Genomic DNA, 24,819 nt, shown 5'->3' with positions numbered 1-24,819 from the left:
AAATTTTCAAAAATAGTACCAGTTTTGTTAAAAGTAAGCGAAGCAGATCAGAAAAATAAAGCAATTGCTTCAACACACCTTTAGCAAAGCAAGCCTGTTTTAAAGTTGCAAGGACAGAGTGATGCTCTCTTTCAGCAGCTCTAAAACCTCCATTGTCTCACTACAGTGTTTAGACAAGCTCAGAAGTACACATAATTAGAGGTACTAATTAATGCAGAGACAGCTAAATGGTGCCCACATTCCAGGTTATATTTTGTCTTTTCCCTGAATTTGATTAATATTATCACACAGGTTGTAGCTCTGTAAGTCAGATGGAAACTGAACTGCAGAACAGGCATTCAAGTCAAATAAGTGAAACAGAAGGTGAAGTCACAAGTAGAAATTATGCTATTGCCCTCAGAGACCTGCAAAACAGTTTTGTTTTTTTTTTTTAAAAAAGCTTTTTACCTTGTAAGGAGTCTATGAATTCTTAGTCCAAATAATTGTGTTATCTTAGTTAGCACTTACGTTTTTAACTGGCTACAAAACCCCCACCATAATGTACTAACAAAAAGAAATTCACATACAGAACCTCAAGTTTCCTTGACAAAATACATTTCAGGAGACATGAAAATCTGTCTTGGAATTCTCACAGCAAACAGATTTTCATAGATCTACTGAACCATCTGGCATTCATAAATTACTGAAAGAAACATTGAGATAATCTCCAAAATTATAGAGAATTGGGCCAGACCAGATTCTTGAAGAACCGTAACCATGAAAAGCAGCATCTCAGAGAGATTTAGTTACACAAACTGAGTTTACTACAACCTCATGGTACCACATAATCAAAAAGGGTCAATACTGTCTCAACTGTTTTAACATAGAGTAGCAATATGTAAGAAGATTAAAATAAATAAATGAATAAATAAATAATAACAAAAGGTAAGGACTGGAGTTTAGTCCAAATTCAATCTAGCTTTTAGGAGCACAAACCTTACTGATCTCAGTGAGTTCACATGTCAGAATTTGCTATTTGTAGCACTATTGAAAACTTGAGAGGAAAGCAAATTACTTATGACAAAGAGTTCATCAATCTGTTTAGCAATCAAAAGAAAGATCAAGGAGGATCAAAAGGTGGTTTGATTACAGCACAATTGTCTCAAAGGGAAAAGGGGGGAAAAACCCAATACTTTGCGTAGGAAAGGTCTCTAATATAGTGAAGAAAGTCACAATAAACATCACTGCCTAAAAGCTGCAGACAAATTCATATTGGAAGACATGAATTTTTAATAATGAGGTTGACAAATCACTCAAACCATCATTGAAGGAAGTTTTTTTTAGCTTCTTAAAAACATTTCTCATCTGCTTCTGTGTCTTCATCAGTAGGCCTGATCTAGCCCTTCTTTCAGTATGTAAGAATACAAATATATCTCTAATGAGCAGTGACAATCTGTTAATATTTTTGTACTATTATCAAAGTTAAAAGTTTGCACTGAAAAAAATAGTTATGACTCATTTTTTTTTTTTTTAGTTTTACTGTGATCAAGTTTGCATGTGACGATTTTTCTACACAATAGTCTTAAGGGTTCAGTGTGTGCAGATAGATAATTTATTCAGTTCAGAAATCAAAAGAAGAGGGCCTTTTCACCAAGATAAAATTAAATTTTAAAATGTTTAGGTTAAGTACTTGTGAAACGTAAGAAAGCTACTGTTTCTGAGAGAAATCTAAACACAACCCTTGAACACTTAGCCTTTACAGGCACAAGTTCCTATGAGTTTCTCAAGCAAAGCATATGACTGCTTAAAAGATGCAAATGGCATCATTACTGTCTCCAATTATGACAAAATACACTGTTATAAAAAGAACCACTTTTGTGTTTACAATGAGCATTTTGTCTTACAGTATTGTAGCCACAGATCCACCCCTTCCTGAAAAGGAACACATTACTGAGCAGAAGCAGAATGAAATGTGAAGCAAGTATGCATTTTTCGAGGCCAGAGAACTCAAGCCCATGATGATTTTTGATAATGGTGTATGAGTAGTGAAATAACAGTGTTTGGAAGGAAAAAGTTTTTGCATTTTCATCCCCATTCCTGCCACAAATCTGTTTCCTGATTGTTTCAGCATCTTGTCAATTTTAAGTGGTTCTTTTTTAAACACATGAACCTGTCCTTTTCTGATTAGCTGAGCTGAAGAAAAAGTGAAAATATACGTGACTTCTGATTCTGAACAAATTGCCTGTTAATGATTCAGTTCTCACCAACATTCACTTTAATCCAGCTTCTGCTTTTACTAGCAGATCACCGGAAACCACATCACTGCAACATTTTCAGAACTTTACAGTATTTAGTAACTTGTTAGGAGGACAAACAGATAAGTCATTTATCTATGGTTTTGGTTACTTGCTGCTCCATAGCAGAACTCCGAGCAGAAATAACTAGAAATCATAATACTGATAAAAATCTAGCATCTTGGATTAGATATTCTAGTGTGACAAACCATCAACCTAATGTATCTAAAAGAATTTGTCCTAATAAAATAAACCACTCCTGCATCTCCAATGTCCAAGTAGTCCACTAAAGAACCACAGGTCATTTATATTACAGTGTGGTACAGAACTCCAGAGATGCCTTCTATCCAGATGAAGTAAAGTTAGATCATGGTAATAAAGTTTGGAAGGACCAGTCAGTCCTTTTATTAGATTGTACAACATAGAGGGAGACAAGTGGAAAAAGGAAGCTGCAAATCCCTAATTCTAGTAAGGGAGGAGGCATGAACTTTCATACTCATAAGCAAATCTAATATCTTTATCTGAACAGTCTCCAGAAAAATCTCTACTACTACAGTAGAGATTCTTCATACTTCACTGAATCATGATAACTGTATTAGCTATTATGTTTTTTTGTTTTGTTTGTTTGTTTGTTGTGTGGGGTTTTTTTTTGTTTTGTTTTTTTTTTTTCCTCTCAGAATTGTAAAAGGGCTCTGAAAATTATAGGTTTTTTAAAATAAAATTCATGGTATTTCCAAGTTTCTGGAAACATTTGAAAGCATTACTGAACCTCATTTTAAAACTAAATGCATTACCTTAAGTATTATTCAGTTACATGAAAACAATCTACTTGTGCCTGAGTTCAAGTATCACATTATCAATTTAGAAAAACATGTTTTTCATTTAACATTCTTCTTGCGTTTGAAAAAGGATATATTACATTACCTATCTAGATAACTCAGGTCAACATAAAATAATTAAAAATGTTTCATCCACAAGTCTAGCTCTTCTTCCACCTAACGAGGAGAATTAACGTTTCAACCTTTCTACTACTTTTGTAACTATTGCAAAACCAAAGCCTCATAACACAATGCCAATCTCCCCCCTCACTGCCCAAAAGCAAATCCTTACTGTTGGCAACCCAGACAAGCTTGTTGCTCATCAAAACCTAGCCCTGCACTAGCCATTATACCTAAAATGTAGCTTCCTAAAGATTGGTTTCTTGCACTCTTATATTAGTTATCTAACACACCCCCCCCTTTTTTTTTTTTTTTTTTTTTAAACTAGAAAGACACAAAAAAAGTACGTTTTTTTCAGATCACTGTAGAACATCAGTTGCAACAACTAATCCTGCAATAAAGATTGGCTAGTACAAGCTCTAGCTGCTAGGCAGCTCTGGTGAAATCATCTGGACTATAAAGAGTCAGGAAGAGATTATTGACAGGAGGTATGGTCTTAAGGCTCCTTCTCTCTCTTCCATCATCCCGCATTAATACACCCTTTGCTGCTGATGTGAAAAGGACTGCAACTCTATTCCAGTCTCCCATCAACATGCATGTAAGGCTACGGTACTGAGACACTTAGGGGAACTGACTTCAGCCTTGATTTTTCCCTGTGTAAGAATAATTCTTTAGCCTTTGAAACGTAGTATTCTGTGGACTCAGATAGCATTTGAACTGTTACCTATGGAAATACAATCTGCAGCATAATGTAAAATAGACCATGACAAACTTGTAATGTAAACAAAAATTTACCATGAGACATTTCTTGCAGGAAGTGACATTTACACAAGATCCTACTGCCTCTTGCACTCCTCAAAGACAAGCTTATGTATTTCTAGAAATCATTAGGAGTCCTCAAGTAGTAGAATGATTGAGTCCACATTTTGATTTCAAAGAATTCTGAATGCCATCAACAGGTGGCTCTGGAAGATTTTTATGCTGTCACTTGCACCTGAATGGAAGAACGCTTCCTTTAATACACCAAACCTGCGTGCAAGTTTTTCCTGCTGCTTTAGAAACCTCTTCTCAGCTGGTCAGGAGTTTAACACTGGGAAAGTTTAGTTTTAATGGCCAGCAGACCAATTTTTCTTTCTTTATGTATGACAGCTACTGAGTACAGATCAATATAGTCATCATTCTTTTCATGCTAGAAGTTTTACAGCACAGTAGAAAATTTTGATTCTCAGGAAGTCTCTGATCTGCAGAAGTCACATCAACAGCCAGTTTAAGATACTCCTATGTCGGTCCCCTCAACAGACACACACATCAACAGCATGTATGGAGAGAAGATATGAAGGAGAATGCAAAGACAATGACACACATAAACTGATCTTAATTTTAGTTAAAGTATCTAATTACATGAACTAAGAAATGAAAAATACAATCATGATTTTGGACTTCAGACAACAGAGTTTAAATACTATTTTAAATCACAGTATTCTGCCTGAAATAGACTTTTTACTGTGATCTATTATCAAACTTGATTTTCAAAAGCAAGAAAGAAAATAACATGAAGCAAAAGTTCTCAAGTGGTACATGCATGGGTAATATTGAATGCCTTGGTCTTGGTTTTGATCCTAGCAGAGACCACTAAAACATTTATCAAATGGGCAATATATTTCATGGGAGAAATAATTTATTGCAGTGACTTTGAAACAGCTAGCAGTTTTTCACCTGTGAAAGGTTAGATTTCTAGGGGGAGAGAACACTATAGCAGCCAAATGAACATAACCACTTTTATTATGAAGTTTTTTCCTAACAAATCACAAGTTTCCAGATGTTAGGCCCGAGAGTTCAAGAGCTGCATTGCAAATACTACAGAATAACATTCTCCTGTTAGAGCTGAAACCACTTTAAACTTAAGGGAATTGGAACAGAACAACAAACAAGTAGTATCTTTGCAGTATAATACAGTTATCTCAACTCAATACAAAAACCTCACGGAATATAACTGCAATGGAAATCTGTGTTTATGCCAGCAAAATCAGATATTACCTGTGGCAGCACTTTTTAATTAAAACGGGAGTTATAGTATCTTGCATAAGGACTTGGACACAAGCTTGTTATATCAGCTTTCTTTTCCACTTCAATTAGGTGGTAATGTAAAACAGTTTTACTACTTTCAGTGCATTTTTCAAGCTCACTGACTAAAGCAAAAGAACTTTTACTGTTCAGAAAAAGATCATTGTTGGCATGTAAAGTCAGGGAATAAGATTCACATTTATAAGCTGTTTTCAAGAGAGTGTACAGGACCTGAATGTCCTTTTAAGACATAAAGAAAAATAAACAGAAATATAGACAGATACTGTTAGGTATCTTCCACAGTGCTTAGGACTTCTCAGATTCCACGCTGCATTAACAGAATATATGTAAGCTTAGTACTTACCCACAGAGGCATAATCACTTGGAAGTTCAGGATAAAGTCTGTTTGTATTCTTTTTAGCTGAAAGGGAAAATAAAGTAGCAAGTTATATGATATACTGACATATATTGCTATATTTCATATACTGATTTTTTAATACATGTTCAATAGTTATAAAATGATTGCAGTTATCTAAGGAGCAGTATAGAAGAAACAAATAAGGACTTTGTCTTATACCCATGTCCAGAGAAATAAATCAAGTTTACAGGAGCTGCACAGTAAAGCCTCACTTTCAATGACAGCACTTTGGTAGACAAACTGTTAGAGTCAAAACTCTGCCTCCTCTGCTCTACTGTAAGAGCTCTACCTATTAAAAGATAATGACAACCTAAAAGAGAAACTACATTTTCTAGAAACCGAAAGTTTACAGAAGTAGAACCAGCAGTTTCTAGTAGATCTGTTCTTTTTACTAAGAAGTTTCATTGTACCATGGAGCTTCTACGTATCCAATAAACATGAATGCTTCCTTTGAAATATTACATGCTTCTGTAACTATACAAATACTATTTATATGGGAAATCTGTCAGAGAGAAAAGGTTTGTTAATATAAAACAAACAAAACCTTTATCCTTTATCGCTCATGGCACTATCCCAACATGCTTTTAGTGTTTGCCCAAAGAAGAGTATTAACACAATATTTTTATAGTCAGTTACTGCTAGAATAATTGCATAACATTCATTAGCTTTAATGCTCTAATTTTATATAGAGAATAAATTACTCATTATAAAAATGTTTTTAACCTGGTGGTGTTGGTCTAACAGTGGGTTTAGGTGGTTCTGGCCTCGATGATGGTCTAGCAGGTGGGTCATTTACCTAAAATGTACAAATTTTTATAAAAAATTGCATCACACTTGGCAGTAGATTTTAACTTCAGAGCTAAAAAAAAAAAAAAAAAAAAAAAAAAAAAAAAATCACTCTCTCCACTGAAATTGTATGACTGAAAAAGCACACTAAAGAACTACTGACATACACATAACTGAAGTAATTCACCATGGATTTAACAAAGATGAAAGTAAATGATTGTCTATCAGTAACATCAACATCTACAGGAAAATATCTTCTACAGTCTTAATATTATATTGGAAATGTGACTCTTTGAATGGAAAACAGAAAATGTAGGAAAATTAAGAGTATTAACATCAAACATGGTATGCTCATTATTTGCAGATTAATTATGAATAGTTGAACAAAATTTTCTAATCATCACCTCAGATTTCATTATGCACTATTATAAAAACAAGGATATACTTTGTTATTTTGGAGGATGCAAAGCAAACCCATCAACATTCTTGTCCAGAAGAGCCTACCAGGGCAATACTTGAATGAATATGTTACATGTAGTATCTACAATGTGTTATGCTTTTAAGCACCCAATAGAGAAGTTAAGAATGCCACATGAACATCAACATTACCACTGACTAGGAACAGAAAAAGCCTGTGTGAAAAAGAGATGCATAAACCCTTTGTTCCCTTACAGCTTTTCCTGGATTATTCTTTTGCTCTTCATTTTCATATACTTCAGTGAAGGATGCTAGAGTTTCATAAAGATCTTCTGCTTGAGCAGGAAAAGGTACATCACCAAGCAAGATGGCACTAGCACGAATATCTTGGCCATAAAACCTGATACAAAAGAAAAGATGTCAGGTATTTGATCATGACTACATTCTAATGTCTAGATAAATAAATCCTGTGAAAAGGAGGACCTTCCTCCCCGATGCCTGCATTTCTCCTTCATATCATCTATTGAGAAATGACAGAACTAGTTTAACACTGTAAATCTGGAATGATAACTAACTGTAGCAGACGAATGCCTATTTACTACCTTATTTCAAAATGTTCTTCGCCAGTAATATTTTGTTCCTGGTCACAGTGTGCACCAGCTAGACCACTTGAAAGCCAATCACACAGCAAACTGAAGAATCACACAACTTTTGCAAAACACTGTAATAGGTTCCTTAATGATGTAGTACAATTCCTTAAAACACTGGAACCTGAATTTTATGAATGGAGATAGCTCAAAGTTACTGAAATGCTGTCATTAAAATCAGTGTTAGTCTTTGCTGAGATTAGCAGAATCCAACTTTTTATAAACACAGGACATACATTACAAGACACTCAGAGGTTCCTTGGATTTTAAACTTAATAGGCTGCATAAAGGAAACAGCATTCCCTAAACTGGGTATTTTCTCAAGTTCAGTGACACTCTAAACCAGATTTTTTTCGTTTCAAGTGGCCTAAAAGAATATTTCTCATTATGTAGTAAATACCTCAATGCCTATCTTCTACAGTATTGTGCTGGGTTTAGATGGCAAGTTTTGGTAAGGGGTAAGGCTGCGGGGGTGTCTTCTGTGAGAAGCTGCTAGAAGCTTCCTCTATATCTGACAGAGCCAATGCCAGCCAGCTCCAACCCAACCAAGGGTTGGTCCCTTCCAACCCAAACCATTCTATGATTCTATGGTATGTGAGAAAAAAACCTTTGCAGACACCACAGTCAGTGAAGGAGGAGGAAGAGGAGGTGCTCCAGGCACTGGAGCAGAGATTCTTCTGCAGCCTGTGGTGAGGCAGGCTGTGCCCCTGCACCCATGGAGGGTAACGGTGGGGCAGATCTCCACCTGCAGCCCATGGAGGACCCCACAACAGAGCAGGTGGATGCATCTGAAGGTGGCTGTGACCCCATGAGAAATCCATGCTGAAGCAGGCTCCTGAGAGGACCTGTGGACCCGTGGAAAGGCACCCACACAGAGGCAGGTTTTCTGTCAGGACCTGTAACTCTGTGGGGGAGCCATGCTGGGTCAGTCTGTTCCTGAAGGACTGCACCTCATGGAAGGGACCCACACTGGAGCAGTTCATGAAGAACTGCAGCCCATGGGAACAACCCATGCTAGAGAAGTTCATGAAGAACTGTCTCCTGAGGGAGGGACCCCATGCTGGAGCACAGAAGAGTATGAGGAAGAAGCAGCAAGAGAGATGATATGTGATGAACTGACCACAATCCCCATTCCCCATCCCCCTGCACTCTTCAGGGGGAGGAGGTAGAGAAGTTGAGAGTAAAGCTGAGCCCAGGAAGATGGGGTGGGGGAAAGGTTTGTTTTGGGAGGGTTTTTTTGTTTGTTTGCTTTTAATTTGTCCTTATTATCTTACTCTCTTATTAACTGACAATAAATTAGATTCATTTCCCCAAGCCATTTTTTTTTTCCTGAGACAGTAATTGGTAAGCGATCTCCCTGTGTTTATCTCAACCCATGAGGTTTTTTGTCATATTTTTTTCTCCTCCGATCCTGTTGAGGAAGAGGGAGTGACAGAGTAGCTTGGTTGGCATCTGTTGGCTAGCCAAGGTCAACCCACCACAGATATATAAACTCTAAGCATTCAGCATCATCTCAATACCCACTGCACGATGTCTAAATTGAAGAAATCTTTGCCCCTCAAGAAAATCTAAACACAGCAGAGTACATTCTCAGAACAAACTCATTTTTCAAACTGTGTCCTAGTTCATTTTGTCACTATGCCTTCACTGAATCTTCTAGATTTGAAGAGAACTTACTTGCGATTTGTTTCTTTCCTTTCAATTAAACATGTTCCTTCCAGAGATACACCTGCAAACAGACCTCGAGATTTGCAGTATGTATAGACAGCAGCAGAGCTTCTCAGGGCAACATCCCCTTCTAAGTTTCTAGAAGGAAAAAAGTTTTGGTTCACATTCTTCAATATGGCTTTGCAACATGAACAGCAATTGTTTTCTTTATTTTAATCCTATCAAAAGTCAGGAAGAGTTTCACTTCCCTCTCTTCTTACAAACTCTATTGAATAAATTCAAGTGGGTCAAATCTGAAATCCATTTTCAGCTCTTATTTCAGACAGGACCCGGTACAAAGTAATTAAGTTGTTTGATAAGGTTTCATCTGAAGCACAGACCATTGCCTCATGTGAATGCCACACATTAGAACTCTTCTTGCATTCAGAAGTCTGAAAATTATTAACTCATGGTTTAATCGTGTTTTAAAATGATCTGATTACATTTGTGGTGACTCGGAACTTTATTCAATATATCCAAATCCCTGTTGATTTTATGTTACCCAAAACAGCACAAAATATTTCAAGTAAGGCCTTATCAGATCTCAACAGAACTAGAAGGTTACAATTTTTGTCCTACACAGGATAACATATTTTAGGTTTGAAGATACCTCAGGCAGTCAGCCAGTCTAATGTCCTGGGCAAAATGGGTACAACATCAAATTGAGATCAAGGCGCTCTGGGCTTTGTCTAGCCAGATTTTGAAGACTTACAAGGATATAGATTCCACAGACACTCTGTGTCACTACTCAATTATACTAATGTTGAAAATTTTTTTCTCATATACAGTCAGATCCTTCCTTATGACTTCCATCTCTCACTGTCTTGCCATGCACCTCAGCAAAGAATTGGGGTCTGTCTTCTTGGTGAGACCCTGTTGGGAATGCAGCCTCTTAGAAGACCTCAAGGTCTTGGCTTCTCCAGGTTAAATAAGCTGAGCTCCCCCAGCCTCATTGTTCATGTACTCTGTGTTCCTCACCATCTCAGTAGTCATTCACTGGACACACCCAAGTTTATAAACATCTTCTACTGCAGGGATGAAACTGGACAAAATATTCTAGGCACAGTCTACAAATTGCCAAGCAAAGGGAAACAATCACTTCCCTTATCTACTGGTTACAGCTCTGTTGATGCAGCCCCATACGCCATTCGCGGCCTCTCCTGTCAGGATGTACTGCTGGCTCAGTTTACTGTCCCCAGCACTTTCTCAACAGGACAGCTACCCAGCCTGGCAGGCTCTGCCTAGACAACTGCAGAGGAAGGGTTTATCCAACTAAGGGTGCAGAACTTAGCATTTGTCCTTGTTTAATTTCTTGAGGTTTCCTGTTGGATCTTTCCTCTACACTTCTAGGTCAATCACTCCGAATGGCAACCCTACCCTGAAGCATATTGGCTGCATTCCTTGATTTGGTGTCATCCATAAACCTGAAAAGGATATTTTGCATCTCCTCCTCCAGGTCACTGATAAAAATCTCAATCAGGAGAGGTCCCAGAAGAGTCTCCTGAGGAATTTCAAAGAAACTTGGCTCCTGAGTACAACATTTACCACTGTTGCTCGAGCCTGATGATCTATTTTTTCACTTATTTGATAACCTGCCCCACACCCTGACACCTAGGCCACCGCTTGGACACAGAGATGTTTCAGGATAGCATACTGAATGCCTTTGCAAGGCAGGTAACATTCACTGCCCTCCCCTGATCCATAGATCTCTCTAATCTGTGGAACAGTTATTAACTTTTTATTTTCTCAGAAAAGATGAAAAAACATCAGTAAAAACTTCATCATAAAAAACCCAAAGGCATAAGGAGGCACATGTCCCATGAGCAGAGTCTGAGGCAACTGGGCTTAGCAAAGAAGAGAAGAGAAGACTTAGGGGGAACCTAAAAGAAACCTTTAAGTATTATCTATGAAGAGGCAATTAAGAATATGAATCCAGGGTCTTTATAGCAGTGTATGGTGGAAGGATAAAAAGCTATTAACATAAATTAAAACAAGAAATATTTTGACTGGATGAAAGGCAAAACTTTTCACCATGAGGACAGCCCAACAATAGAGCAGGTTGCTCAGAGAGCCTAGACAGTCTCCATCTTTGTAGGTTTTAAAGACCCATCTGGAAAAAAAATGCCTGAGCAACCTGATCTAAAGTCATAACAGGTCTTGCTTGGAGCAGGAGGTTGGAGTAGATATATCAGAAGATCCTTTCCAAATTAAATTATTCTGTGATTATATCATCTCATACTTAAAGTAAACTGGCTTAACCACTTAAGATTTAAAAGTAATTATTTGGTGTATATTTTATTTACTGTCAGGCAGATCTGTGGTGATAGAAAGCACAGACCCACAGGTTAATAAAAATAATAGTTGTCAGGCATAGTAGCACCTGTCTCTTTATTGAGCCTAGCCAAGCAGTCTCCTGCAAAAAGAGAATAAATCTCAGAACACTTTCCTTCTACCAACAAATGTCATTATCGGGAAAGAAAAAAAAAGCAACAAAAAGCAACAAGAGATTGAAAAGGTGTAACACTACAAGAACAATATGGCCCAGTCAACATACAGGTTTCCCAGTTTGTTTTGTAACATAACAAAAAAAGCCACATCAGTGTTTATATACAGCTTTAAAAATTAACTTCCATATTTAAATTTACCCCATATTAGGAAAGTATTTCACTCACCTCCCCAAAGGTCCAATTGCCACAGTAAGATTTCCTCCAAGTGTAAGATTCCCTCCTTTGGCAAAAGCTTCTACCGCTCTTTCATGATTCAATATTATCACTAAGTCTGAAACCTAAAAAATATAAAATAAAAGTACCATGCTTTTTAAGAACGAATGGCATGGGAGAAGTATCTTCTGTATTGCAGGAAAACAGGTGAGAGTATCGAAGATATCCCCCTTCTGCAAATGAAAACTGGCTCCAGATCTATCAAGGTTTTAACTGAAGTGAAAAATCTCTTGTTCTCTCAGAGAATGACTTGCTTTCTTGTAAAGAGTCTTTTGAAACAATTTTCATAACAAATTGATTATTTTTTTACAAGGTATTTTGAAACTAAAAATCCTTTCACCTACTTTTTAATACAAATTTGAATGATTTTTTTTTCCAAATGCTGATATGGTCAATATGTGGTAAACAACAGCAGTAACAGAAACACTATTTTAATTCAAAATTACCTAATTAACCATTTTTTATTTTCTATGGCTTTTGCAAACAATTATGAAGGTGTTTTTAGATGTGAAGAGAGATCAGATTAAGGAAATAATTTTGAGCCTTCCATAACTGAATTAATAACAGCGAGACGGAACTTGGTAAACAAAAATTACTTTCTGAAGAATAAACACCAAGAGATACAGATTTTCCTGTTACTGACAAAATTTTATTTCCTTGACAGAAAATAAGGGGTTTAATATATATAGTATATATAAATCCATGTTTAAGTTTTTAAGACTTAAGTTTTAAGTTTTTACCCAGTTTCTTCACAAAACTATTAAACCAAGTAACTGAAGAACTAACAAGATATTTGAAAGATTCAAATGAAAAACAGAAAAAAAGGAAATCACTATTTTTAAAAGACTTTATTTGCCTAGATTGTGACACAAAATGCAGGTATCAAAGAACTTATACTACTAGTTAATTTTATGCCTATTACCATCAGTACTGTAAACCTATAACTCTTCGATTTGACAGATTTCAACAAAAGTCTCCTAAAACTTTTTTTCCCAAACTAGGAAGCATTTTAAAGAAGGAAAAAGTTTTTCAAACACAAGCATGATCCTATAAAGATCACTATCTTACCTGAAAGATCAGTAAACACACTACCTGTATTAAAAATTACTGCAGCAGTACCAGCCTGTTCAACAGAGTGAATTACACCTTTGTAGTTTTGTGTGATGGATTATCAACAGATGATGGATTTTCAACAGATATATTGACTACCCAAGGACTACTGTGCCTGATCTTTCATCTGACGGACTTGACTGAAAGCCAGGTTCAGAAAAAACTTTCAACTTACCCCAAATTCCAAATAATGACAGCAGGGAATACAAGAGGAAATACCAGATTATTTGCAAAACAAGGCTGGCCCAGAAGTATTACACACAGCGTAAGAGAGGCTTTTATTATTAGCCTCCTGGTAACCTCCACCCTATCCCAAACAAAAGATGGCTGACAGTAGCTTCTGAATCATCCAGGGATGGAGAATGTCATTCAGGGTGCTGCTACCCCCTCTTACTCATTAAGAGGATGATTCCACAGCTAAAGCCAAATGAATCCATAGTGAGAAAACCTTCAAGGAAAGCATTTAGATGGATTTTAAAATTAATCTTTAATTTGAGGTACCAAGTTGTTTACTATGACTGCTGAAGTCTCTGATTTCTTTCTTGTTGTTTAAAACCACCCATAATTACTACTACAACTATGCCACTCTAATACTATATATATAATCTATATATAATCTAATACTATAATCTCTCCTACAGGAATAAAATTCAACTGATTTTGAAAAGGTTTATGTTTATATATGACTAAAAGAATGCTGAAACTGGACTCTGGGCTCCTAAGCCACTTAGGTATTTCTGAATAGCATCTTTTCCCTAGAAGAAATAAGTAAGACTGTGTTATAACAGTGATAGTAAGGAAACAGTATTTTGTTATCTGACTAAATTTTCAAATGAAGGATAGCATATTGCTCAGATAAAAACACCCTCTCAGAAATAGCTTCTGTTGAAATTGAGTAAGTATCAATAGTAAATGGTTACATTATCTAAAATATCAGATGGAGATGATTAAAGGAAAAGTTTCATAGAATAATCAAAGCATGCAAACAGTCTGTTTTCATTGTAATAAAAAAAAAAAAAAAAAAAAAAAAAAAAAAAAAAAGAAACCCAAACTAAAGCCTGGGGCTTAAACTCAGTGTTTTGTAATGCATTCAGATCCTGTAGTCATGAAAACCAAAGAAAAAAACCTTACAAAAATTAGTAATTTTGTATTCACAGCATTCTTTAAAAAGTGCACAGCAATAATGCCTGAGATCACACAGTAAATAATGAGGATACAAAAAAATATTGATCTGTTGCTCATTATGTGTGTGCTGGCTAACTGGCTGTCCGGACAGGGGTAGCTGGTTAGTTGTAGGAGATACACTGGGAGCTGGTGTGGACCACCCAGCCCATCTATGCATGGATGCTTCTGAAGAGCACATTCCCATAGCAAGACATCTTGTTGGCAGCACACTGTTACCTCGATTTTCTTTGGAAATTGGCAGAACAGAAGCTAAACACAAAGTAAAGGACAGAACTGGAGGCTAGGGTGGGAACAGAAGGAAAAACAGTAACAAAAAAGGGTGAAGGAGCAGGGAGGAAGAAGAGACAGGAAGCAGAGGCACAGCCCTGTCAGGGCTCAGATCAACAGAATTTCTCTGAAGACGCCGTGAGTCCCTTACTTAACCATTTCTGCTGGCTGGAAACTGTTTTCTTTAGCATTCCTTCCAAGGAGGCACCATCAGTTTTGATGCTCCCAAGCTGAAGGGTGAAGTCAGTAATCACAAGTTTGAGTGGGAAATGCATGAGGTACAGTAACATTAGCCAGGCTTCGTTTTACTCTGCCTTCAATTTCTTTCACTGTTTCTTGCCAGATGGAGTCCTTGTGCTCTTTAAATAAAGCATGTGATACAATATTAAGTACAGGATACTTTTAACTAACTCCAATTGACTTATATGTGAACACAGTAACAAGATGATTTTCATTAGGGAAAAATCAAGTCTGCTAGAAGTAAGAAACTGAGGAAGCAGCTGTCATTCATTTTCATTTAAATTTCTCTAAGCAATTAGACTGATAGGATCAAAATCCCTATTTTGTTTGTCTTGTATAAATGATTTTATAACAGCTTTTTTTACACAGAAAAATAAGATTCTGCTCTTTCGCCAACATTTAGATCTTTGTCAACGCATTTTAATTTCTTGCAAAAATAGTTACCAACAAGTATTTCAAGTGCAAAATTATACCTCGATTCCAATTTCAAATCCACCACCAAGGCCAGCAATTCCTATTGCAGAAGGAGCAGACCAGGCTGTCATGCAAAACAAGACAAATTTACAGAATTTTTACCACGTTACAAGAAATACTCAATTTATTATTACACTTTAAAAAAAAATCCTAAGAAATTCTCTACATAAAACTATGTTCAAAACCACTACAATGGAATCACATAAATAGACTAGTTTATCCCACAGGAAGGAATGTAAGAAATACAAACCATCATGATCTAAGCAAATCTTTGTTATAAATTATTTATCATACAATTGTCCACAACTGGATATAATTCATTCTTCTAATAAAAGCGTATGGTTTAAAACTCATATTTCATCCTTTTCTACAAAGACAGTGAAAGCATTTACTTCTGGTTAAAAGTAGGTACAAAATTTTGAAAACATCTTTCACATTAAACGTCACTTACTGGCTTGACTCCTCACACATCTCATGCTTTCATGTTATGAAAAGAAATAATGAAGAAAACAAAATTATTTTTGTTTTAATTCTCTCATGAAGGAAAATATCCACTTACTTCCATTAGGAAGACGAGCTAATACTATTCCACTTCCTCCTCGAGCTGTCACCAAAAATCCAGCTTTGATAACAGACAAAACTGCAAGGCCTTTGGCTTTAGCTATTACATGAGCTGAAATGGGAAAATCATTCATTCAAGATCTTGTAAGAGAAATTCTAAGAGAAGGGGAGACAATTTTGAACACATAAGAGTCATATTATCAAAGCAAAAACTTAAAGAAAACTGTAAAAAAGTTGAATCAGTAATGACACCTCCACTTCACAGTCAACCACCCAGTGTTGGCCTGCGCTGATCTCTACACTGCCACAACTGCTTCAGCTATCCCAGTTAGCTTATACAGAATTAATTTGCTTGTTGAAACGAATATTGTGTATGGCTACCCTCAGCAAGTTAAAGAGGCAGTAAACAGTTGACATCCATGTCTTTAGAGATTTTTGGAGGAGTCTGAATTTAAAACACAGTGACACACAGCAGCCTAATCAGCTTAGATCATTAGATAGTGTTTGTTCCAAATAAAGTGTCATCATCCTGCAAGTCTTATACAGACTTTCTGGAACACAACAGTTATAAATTCAAAGCCACAACCAGCAACACCAGATGAAGGAAGACACTAGGAGAAACACAGAATAAAAATTGCAAAAATAAAGAGGACAGAAGCAAGTAAGAGTGCTTGATCAGTATCAGAGGGGAAATGCATCCTGATCTCTTCAACTTATTTCCATGTAGCTAATTCTAATAAACATAGATATTTGAGAACTAGAGCCACTATTCCAGGTTCTCCCTTAAGAACAGACATTCACAGGGCAAACATTAGACTGTTCGTCCACCCCAGGGGTAAGTCTTCCTGTGCAGATACCCTGTAGCTATAAACATGCAAAAGATCTCTCCCAGTAAGTAATCTCTGCCTAGAATACAGCAAACCTAACCCCTTTACTTCCAAAATGTTTTCACAAAAGTTCTGACACCCCAGATCTTCATGCCTCTCTAAATTAAGGTCAGTGAAAACAGGCAGTTGGTAAAAAGAGCATGATTGCAACACCGGGAAGTGCTGGAGATTTCAGCTGAATCAAAATATTTACTTTACTCACGAGGTATGATTTTATCAGGTCCATTTCTGGAAGTTATTTCTGTAAATTCTCTTAATATTTTAGCTGCCTTTTTAGCTTCTGACTTCAGGTTCGAAGGTATAGGGTTATTCACTGTAAAACATGAAAGAAATAATAAATTTTATCTATGGTCAGTTCAGGATATCTCATATAAAAATAAAAGTGTAAGTTATATAGCAAAAATGATTCAAACCAGACATGGGGAAACAGCAAATTTAAGAAGTGATCTTTCTGCATCAGACCCACATTTTGTCTCTGATGGTAGTAACAGAAGATACCACTTATGAAGAGCACACAAGTCCTGTTCTTTTCTGCAATCTCTTCCCCTTGTACTTCCTCAGAATCCAAACGGGCAACAGCAAGGATGTTGTTCCCGTCACTATTTATCTGTGGGCTTGTTGCATATGAATTTGTCTAAAACCTTTTCAAACCTGCTGATACTCTTTGCCTCCAGAACTCCTGCAGCAGCAGTTCATTACCTGCTACTTAAAGAAATACTTAGTTTGTTTTAAATTAATCTACTAGTTACAGTGAATGCCTGCTAGTTTAGGTCTCATGAACTTTGGTGAACAACTACTGCATTCAACTTATCCACTACCTTCGCGCTTTTATAAATAGCCAGACCCCCCCAGCCTTCATCAGCCATTCAGGAGTCCCAGCCTTTTTGGTTTCTCTTCAAGGTAGTTATTCCATCACTCTGATCACTCTAACTGCTGTTCTTTGTACCACCATCAACTCTGCCATCCTTCAAACTGCCAATTGTTAACCAATGAACACTAAATGGTCAACATCTCTTCAGATGATTTCTCTTACAGAGCTAAACTTGCAGGATGCTTTGAAAGTGAACAAAATTCTTTTTCAGACCAAGAAATTTTCTTTAGAAATATATTTCCTGTTGAAGGGCTTATCAATATTTTCTCTCCAATGTGATCCAACATAAGCACCTCTGTAGATTTCAATTGAGGAAAAAGCAGGGATTAGGGATAGACTATGTTTGATTTATAAAACTGTAGACTACAGTAGCAAAGACAGAAAATCTTGAAATTTACCCCCCAAATCCATGAGATCATAAGTTATACAGAAGTGTTAATTCCATCTAGATCTACCAGATCTTTGTCATTAATCAACTACTGAATAGAATCAAGTATTGTAAGATATTAATACTCTGCAACAGTATAAATACCACTTTATGTAGGAATAGTAACATTTCACCCGTAGATGTGCAAAAAGATGCCTTAGCGCAGATAAAAAGACATGAGTTAGTCTTGAATCTTAATCTACTAAAATCCTTCAAAGCTACCACTTAAATTATTCTTATTCTCCTGTCTGGACATATAAACACCCACCATTATCAAGTTTATCAGCAGCAAACTGTCCTAGTAATACATGCATATATTGTCAGACCAAAGATGTATCTAGCCTCATGTCTTGTTTCTGAAAAGAACTAGTGAAAGTTATTTCCATAAAATTCTACTGTTCTTAAATTCACAAAAGCATAGAAAAGACTGTGCACAGAGAAACAACTTTCAGTCAAAGGTGGCCCAGTTACTTTAATTGGTGTTCCCTGAACATTCATTCACCTCTTCACTCTGGGCAACATTCCCAGCCAAAATCATGAAGGTGAGTACTAAATACATTTTGAGATTAAATCAATGAACCTTGGAGAGCAATTCAGCTCTGGCCAAGTGAAACGCCTAGGAGCAAGTCAGCCAAGTTTCTGTCCAGGGTCCGTTGACTAGAACAGGAATTACGCCTCTACTTTTCAATGTGAAGTATAGTCCTCTAGTATGTTCTCCAAGCAAGGAGGAAGATTCCCAGAAAAAGAGATTTTGACAGCTGAGTCTCTGAACTACCTTCCCCTGTGAAAGAAAGCTTGTAGCAACATTTGGCTTCTGTGAAAATGCAGCAGGTATAACACTGGAGAGTTTGAAGTGACAGCAGACATCACAAGCCTGTGCAGAAGTATCACCCTTTCTGGGAACAGAAGGAAATAGATGCGTAGAATGCAACGGACTCTAAATTCCATTGCAGTAACAGAGAGAATACATACTAATTCTTCCATTTCCAGAAATTAAGACAATGGACAAGTCTCTGTGTGTGAAAGGGCAGGTGAAGGTGCACCACTAAACTCTAAGACCTCAGAACCTTCCAAAAAAGCTATTAGCGTGTGCATTTTTCTCTGACTGTAATGGCACTAAAATTGTAAGTCAGCTTGCAGGAGTTTTGAATATGCATTTCTTCCATGGTTGACCAGGCTGGAACCTGGCTACACGGACACAGCAAAAAGAGAGTCCAGTGTAGCACAAACAAAACATGAGCACACAATCAGTTTTGGTAGATTAACAAACCGGGCTAGAGCAAATGTCTCCATTTCTTCTGTTGTTTGTACTTCATATCACATTTTCAAGGTCAGAGGGGAAAACATTACCATCATGTTGTAAGAGAAACACAGGGAGATTTTTGCTTTTGTATGGAGATATATCAAGGCAGTCACAAAAGGCATACTGCAACACCATTCTTCTCAAGAAGGCATGAATAATACACTTTTTAGCATATTATAACTTGCAAATAATAATTAATATTGTAACACACAGTGCACATCCATTTACATAACCAGGTGTCCACTTCTATATGTAGGTTTTCACTTAAGATCTTTTATAAGTCTAGAGGTCTTGATTTTGGGGAGAGTCACCTACCCAGTCTACCCAAGATATTTCATGGTTCTTAATTATTCTTACAGTTCAGTAAGATTAAAGTGAAAGATATGTTTCATTTTAACAGTGGTAACATGGACAGTTACATGCCTAACCACGAAGAACTTCTAGTAAAGTGATCAAGACAATGAAGATAAGACGTGCACACTGGAGATAAAAAACATTGTGGAGACAAAAAAACACTACAAGAAGAAACATTACGGAGCAAAAGCAAGCATCACCCAGCTTCTAGATTACAGAGAAATAAACTAAACTTCTGTGCTCTTCTCATTCTCCTCTTTCTTATCTTTGCATGCATACCTTCTCCCCCTTTGCTTCTCTCTGACCAATCTCAGAATTTGGAGGAGTATCTCAATACATTCTTCTTACTACTAAAAATGGAAAAAAGAAACCCCCTCATATTTCAATCAGATTAGAAGAGAAATCCCTTAGATAAACTCACTAAGAGATGAGATGTTTTCAGACCTAAAGTCTGCAAACAAAAACAGATGAGTTAGAAAAAAAAAAACCACTTTACAGTTTTCATGTGCATTTTCAGATTCAGAATTGCTTCAGAAAGATTTGATGGATTACCAGAAAAAATTGTGTGCATGTTTATGTGCACGTAGGAGTTACTATTTAATTGAAGACAATTCAAAACTGAACTTTATGAGCCAGCAAAAGTAATACTGTTACTACCTCACTGTCTCTTCAACTCTCAATACAGAATTGCTTTCAAATTCAGGTTTTGATCAAACCTTGGGGCAGGAGGGAGGATGTCAAAGTAACCCTTTTCAGTGTTTAGTTTGAAAGTTTCACAAGATACCTGCATGATATTCCTACCTGGATTATTCTTTTCCTGATGTGGCTATTTAGGAAGACGTTAGGAATGAAATTTTTTACAATGAGGATAGTGGTTTTACAAGCAGGCTGTCCAAAGAGGTGGTAGATGTCCCATCCCTGGAAACATTCAAAGTCAGGCTGGACAGGGCTCTGAGCAATCTGATCTAGTAGATGTCCGTGCTCATTGCAGGGGCGGGGTTGGCCTAGATGACCTTTAAAGGTCCAATACCATTCTATGATTCTATGATTTATCTGCACTATCATTCTAAACATTATATTGTCAAATGCAAACTCTGCACAGAAAAATATCATTAACATATCACTAACCAAGTAAATAAAAAATTACGTATTTCCACTCCAATCCCTCTAAAAGGGTAATTTTTGTGCCATGTAGTGTGATGTTCCTTTATTACCAGGGAATAGGGGAGATGGAGAGAGAGTCCTCATCTAGCCGTACACCATAATAGTAAGCACAAGAATAACCCAACTTCCCATCCTCAAAATAACAGCAGAAACCTCCCTTTCTCCCCATGTTATTTGTTTCCTGTATCAATATTGCTTCTGCATCCCCTGGGTATCTGCAAGAATTCACACTTCCATTGCCCTTTGCTTTTTCCCTTCCTGCCACAGGCTGAAGCAATGCAGGATTATTTTTCTGGACTAAAATCCAGCGGAAGGATTTGACAATAACATTCTGTCAGTTACTTTGCGTGGAGTCACATTCATGAGCTTTCAGAAGTGGGCTAAGAAATGGGTGATATTTCTAAAGCACAGCAGAGATACAAAGGGGAGAAGAGGGAAGGAAAAAAGGAAGAGGTTGAACACACTGCCAACTAAGGAGCTCAAAGCTACACCATGTAAAGAAGTGTTACAAGTAAAATGACTTACATCCAGATTTTAATTTGGACAGCAATAGGTATGAAAATTAAAGTGACTTTAACTGGCAAGCAAGGATGGCTAAAACAGAAGGGTTTTAATAATAATGGACAGGATCAATAAACCAACTGATTAAACACTGCTGAAAATCAACACAGTTACTTAAAGTGGCTATCATATGATTCTTTCCATAGTGGCTCATTTTGAGTCCCTTCATTTACTTCCATAATGTTATGTAGATAGTAAGGAACTGGCAGGATGCCTACATAGGTCTTGAGGAACTGATGACTTGTTTAAAAAAAAAAAACCAACAAAAAACCCAAAACCAAACAACAAGCCCACACCCTGACCTTAATTATGTACAATATGATGCTCGATAAAGCTTGGCTGGACTCCCATTTTGCTAAGATTGCTAGAGCCATGGAAAAAGAAATCTAATATTTTTATCACTGAAGAAAGGTGGAGGTCTGGCTCTCCCTCTTAGGCTATACCACAGTCAAGATTTTGTTGACAGAATTCAAGATTAAAGAAGGACACAGATGAGAATCAACACTAAAAATGCAAAGTTTAATGGTTAGCTATATAGTATGGGTCAGGTCTCACTCTTACTATTAAATTTTAGATCAGTTTCGTAAAACTTTGTCCAAAGGAAAAGAACATTATGTTTTTTCAGTTAAAAAAAATAGTAAGTGAAAAATTGCACAAATACATCAAAGACAATTCAAGACTTTTTTTTTTTTTAATGAAAAAAGTAGTGCATGGAGGTTTGCACTATGAAATGGTGGTGTCTGTCCCAAAATATAACAGAAATAAAATGGCTAAAAATTATAGTGAAGGTTAGAGACAAAATCTTGTTTCTACTTATTTTAATCACTGTATAAACAGACAAAACCATAAGTGGGATTTCTATGACATCAAAAATAGTTTAAACTTCTGTACACCAATTGTCCTCCTCCTCCTCAAGCTTATCTTAGGATCTGAACCGTAAAATTCTTTTTCTAAAATCTGATTTAATATTGTAAGTCTCTTGAACAGATATTACAGAAACACCTGCTTTTAAATATACTGTATGAAATATTTATAAACAAGCAGAAGTTCCATGTTCAATTTACCCTTTCAATAACATAAGAAATAATCCTGTAGCACTGCCTTCACTATTAGCTTTTAAGTATGCATATATAATTGTCTGTTTTGTATTCAAGTAATGCTCAGGAAAGAGGTAACCAGGAGCAATAAGACAATAACATCTATCAGGAGGATATACCGACTGATGGATTTGGAATGCCATGACCAGCGAATGCTCAGCTGGGAGCAAACTTCATTTGCACTCCTGCTTGTTGTTGAAAGGAGAAGATATTGAGCATATGTGAGTCAGCAACACAAACCCCATGGGGGAATATCACACCAAAATTGATTAACTGCTTAATTTGTAGGCTGATGAGGCAAGTGCGTCAGCCTCTAATTTACATTCTGACTAACAGTAATAATGTGTTGGCTGAACATTTGGTGAAATTACCAGAGCAAGGTGTAATAAAGAATAAATAAAGCCTTTTTACTTAAAAACTATAGCTAATTCTGATAAATCAAAATTGAGCTGAATATGAACAGATGAAATAAAGTACGGTGACAGGAGAACCTGAAAATCCAAAGTACAGTTTCAAAGAAGATTGATGATAAAGTGGAGACAAAGCCTTACACACAGATTTCATACATATGTTGCCCATGTAGGTATGAGCTTTGATGTATTTGGTGCAAGGTGGTTCGGGGTTTTTTTGGTTACAAAACCAAGAAGAAACAATGGCAAATACCTTCTATGAGCCCTCAACAGTAATTCAGTTCTTCACTTTCACTTCACTAAAAAGCGCAGAAACAGCACAATAATACATTAAATAACATATTAAAGCATAGCTGATTTGCAAATACCCATGGTTATAGCAGCAAAATCAATGCTAAAAAGCCTGAATGAATGGAGAACATTCAAAATTACAATTAAGAACACTCATAAACATGAGAACTAGCATAGTCAAGAAAGGTTAAAGAAGAGTATCTAATGGGAAAGAGAAACCTGAAAAGCAAGACAGTGCAGTTGTTGGAATAGGGCCTGAACAAGAGTTTTCAGTGCAGCATTACAATTAAAGAGATGAATGTAATTTTGGTTTCACAGATGTGTAACATGTTGGTACTGTGGCAGCCAGCTCCAGCCTTGGGATTCATTTGGTACTTGGAATTCCGAGAACAGCGTGCAAGACGTGCGTTGTAAGCATTTTGCCTAATCCAAGAAAAAGTGAAGCAATACAGAGCAGTGGATGATGAGCAGCAGACTACGTTAAACATGTCTCCACCAGCCTCCATCCATTTACTACTTCTAACACTTGATGCCAATGGTAGACAGCAAAGCAGCCAGGTCAATGAAATGTCAAAAAAAGATCTGTGGAGCTCAAGGAAATAGATGCAGAAGTTAAACAGGAACCTGGAAGAAAAGGGTGGAATAAAATAAAGGCAATAACCACTCCCTTTGGTTGAAACCCAGCAGGCTTCTGTTGTCAGAGCCTGAGCTCCTTACTCCTGGTTTTGGAACCAACAGCAACAAGCAGATACTGTTTCCTTGAGACTCCAACAAGCATGAAAGAAGCAAGCCTCAGAATGTGTGCTTTGATCATCCTGCTGGAAAGCACTAATGGTAGGGCAAAAAGGAGTCTAGGAAGGCAGTAGCAGGGAATGAGAAAGTAGCAAATAGAGGTTCATGCCAATTGTCTCTTGTACAATTCTGCCAAAGGCACCTGTAGAACAGCAAGGGAGACAAAAGACAACAGAAAATACATCGGTATAAGGCAACGGAAGCAAAGTTGAAAAGGATAAAACAGTGAAGCCTTACACTAATCTCATGTATGTCTACCATGCTCCTTATCACTCGGATTCCTGAAATTTTACAAACTTTCCTACGGTACTGTTCTTCAATAAGCTTGGTGTGAGTAGTTAGTGCTATCGGAGACATTATGAGTTATGGTAGGGTACAAGTACTAGAGCAGGAACTACATGGCCTTGCAGAGTGGCAGCTGAGCTTCACTGGAAGACTCTAATGTGTGCTTTCAAAACCCTAAAGGTTTTTATACTGTGAATTAACTACTCTTTCCTCCTTCCCCACCCTGGGTAACAAGAAGTTTATTGGATGGTACTGCATTAAACTGGAGGGGGTGGGAGAACAGAGCAGAAAGGTCCACAGAACCTGCAGCTTACAGAAAACAAGGTTGGAAGTATTTCAAGGTTCACCAAAGACAGATGGAAATATAAGAACAATCAGATTTTTATTCCCAAACATTGGAATGAAGTGAAATGGTGCTTAAAAATAAAGCTGAAAATTAAAAAAAAAACCAGCCCACTCTTATCCATGTTAAAACCAGCCTGTTTTTCCTTGTTTCACCTGCAATACCCTGCTAAGGTTAGCTGTTGGCAATAGCCTGTGCACAGGGAAAAATCTCATGAGCATACTAAA

The 24,819-nt window shown here is 36.9% G+C and overlaps 1 protein-coding gene across 1 annotated transcript in view; it reads right to left on the bottom strand.

Annotated features, from left to right (window-relative positions):
- SH3YL1 (SH3 and SYLF domain containing 1) overlaps window positions 1-24,321 on the bottom strand; it is a 42,616-nt gene extending 18,295 nt beyond the window's left edge. The window contains exons 1-10 of the mRNA XM_026844032.1: window positions 24,202-24,321; window positions 19,724-19,775; window positions 16,897-17,007; window positions 15,806-15,919; window positions 15,246-15,310; window positions 11,923-12,035; window positions 9,221-9,349; window positions 7,152-7,296; window positions 6,417-6,489; window positions 5,640-5,696 (exon numbers count right to left, since the gene is read on the bottom strand). Of these exons, the coding sequence (XP_026699833.1) occupies window positions 5,640-5,696; window positions 6,417-6,489; window positions 7,152-7,296; window positions 9,221-9,349; window positions 11,923-12,035; window positions 15,246-15,310; window positions 15,806-15,919; window positions 16,897-17,007; window positions 19,724-19,775; window positions 24,202-24,321 (979 nt within the window). The remainder of the gene's footprint in view (window positions 1-5,639; window positions 5,697-6,416; window positions 6,490-7,151; window positions 7,297-9,220; window positions 9,350-11,922; window positions 12,036-15,245; window positions 15,311-15,805; window positions 15,920-16,896; window positions 17,008-19,723; window positions 19,776-24,201) is intronic.
- Window positions 24,322-24,819: the final 498 nt, after the last annotated feature.

The sequence above is a fragment of the Athene cunicularia genome, assembly GCF_003259725.1.
Source record: "Athene cunicularia isolate RWA chromosome 3 unlocalized genomic scaffold, athCun1 chr3_part1, whole genome shotgun sequence".
NCBI classification, from domain to species: Eukaryota; Metazoa; Chordata; class Aves; order Strigiformes; family Strigidae; genus Athene; species Athene cunicularia.
This window is presented reverse-complemented; position numbering and strand designations above follow the sequence as displayed.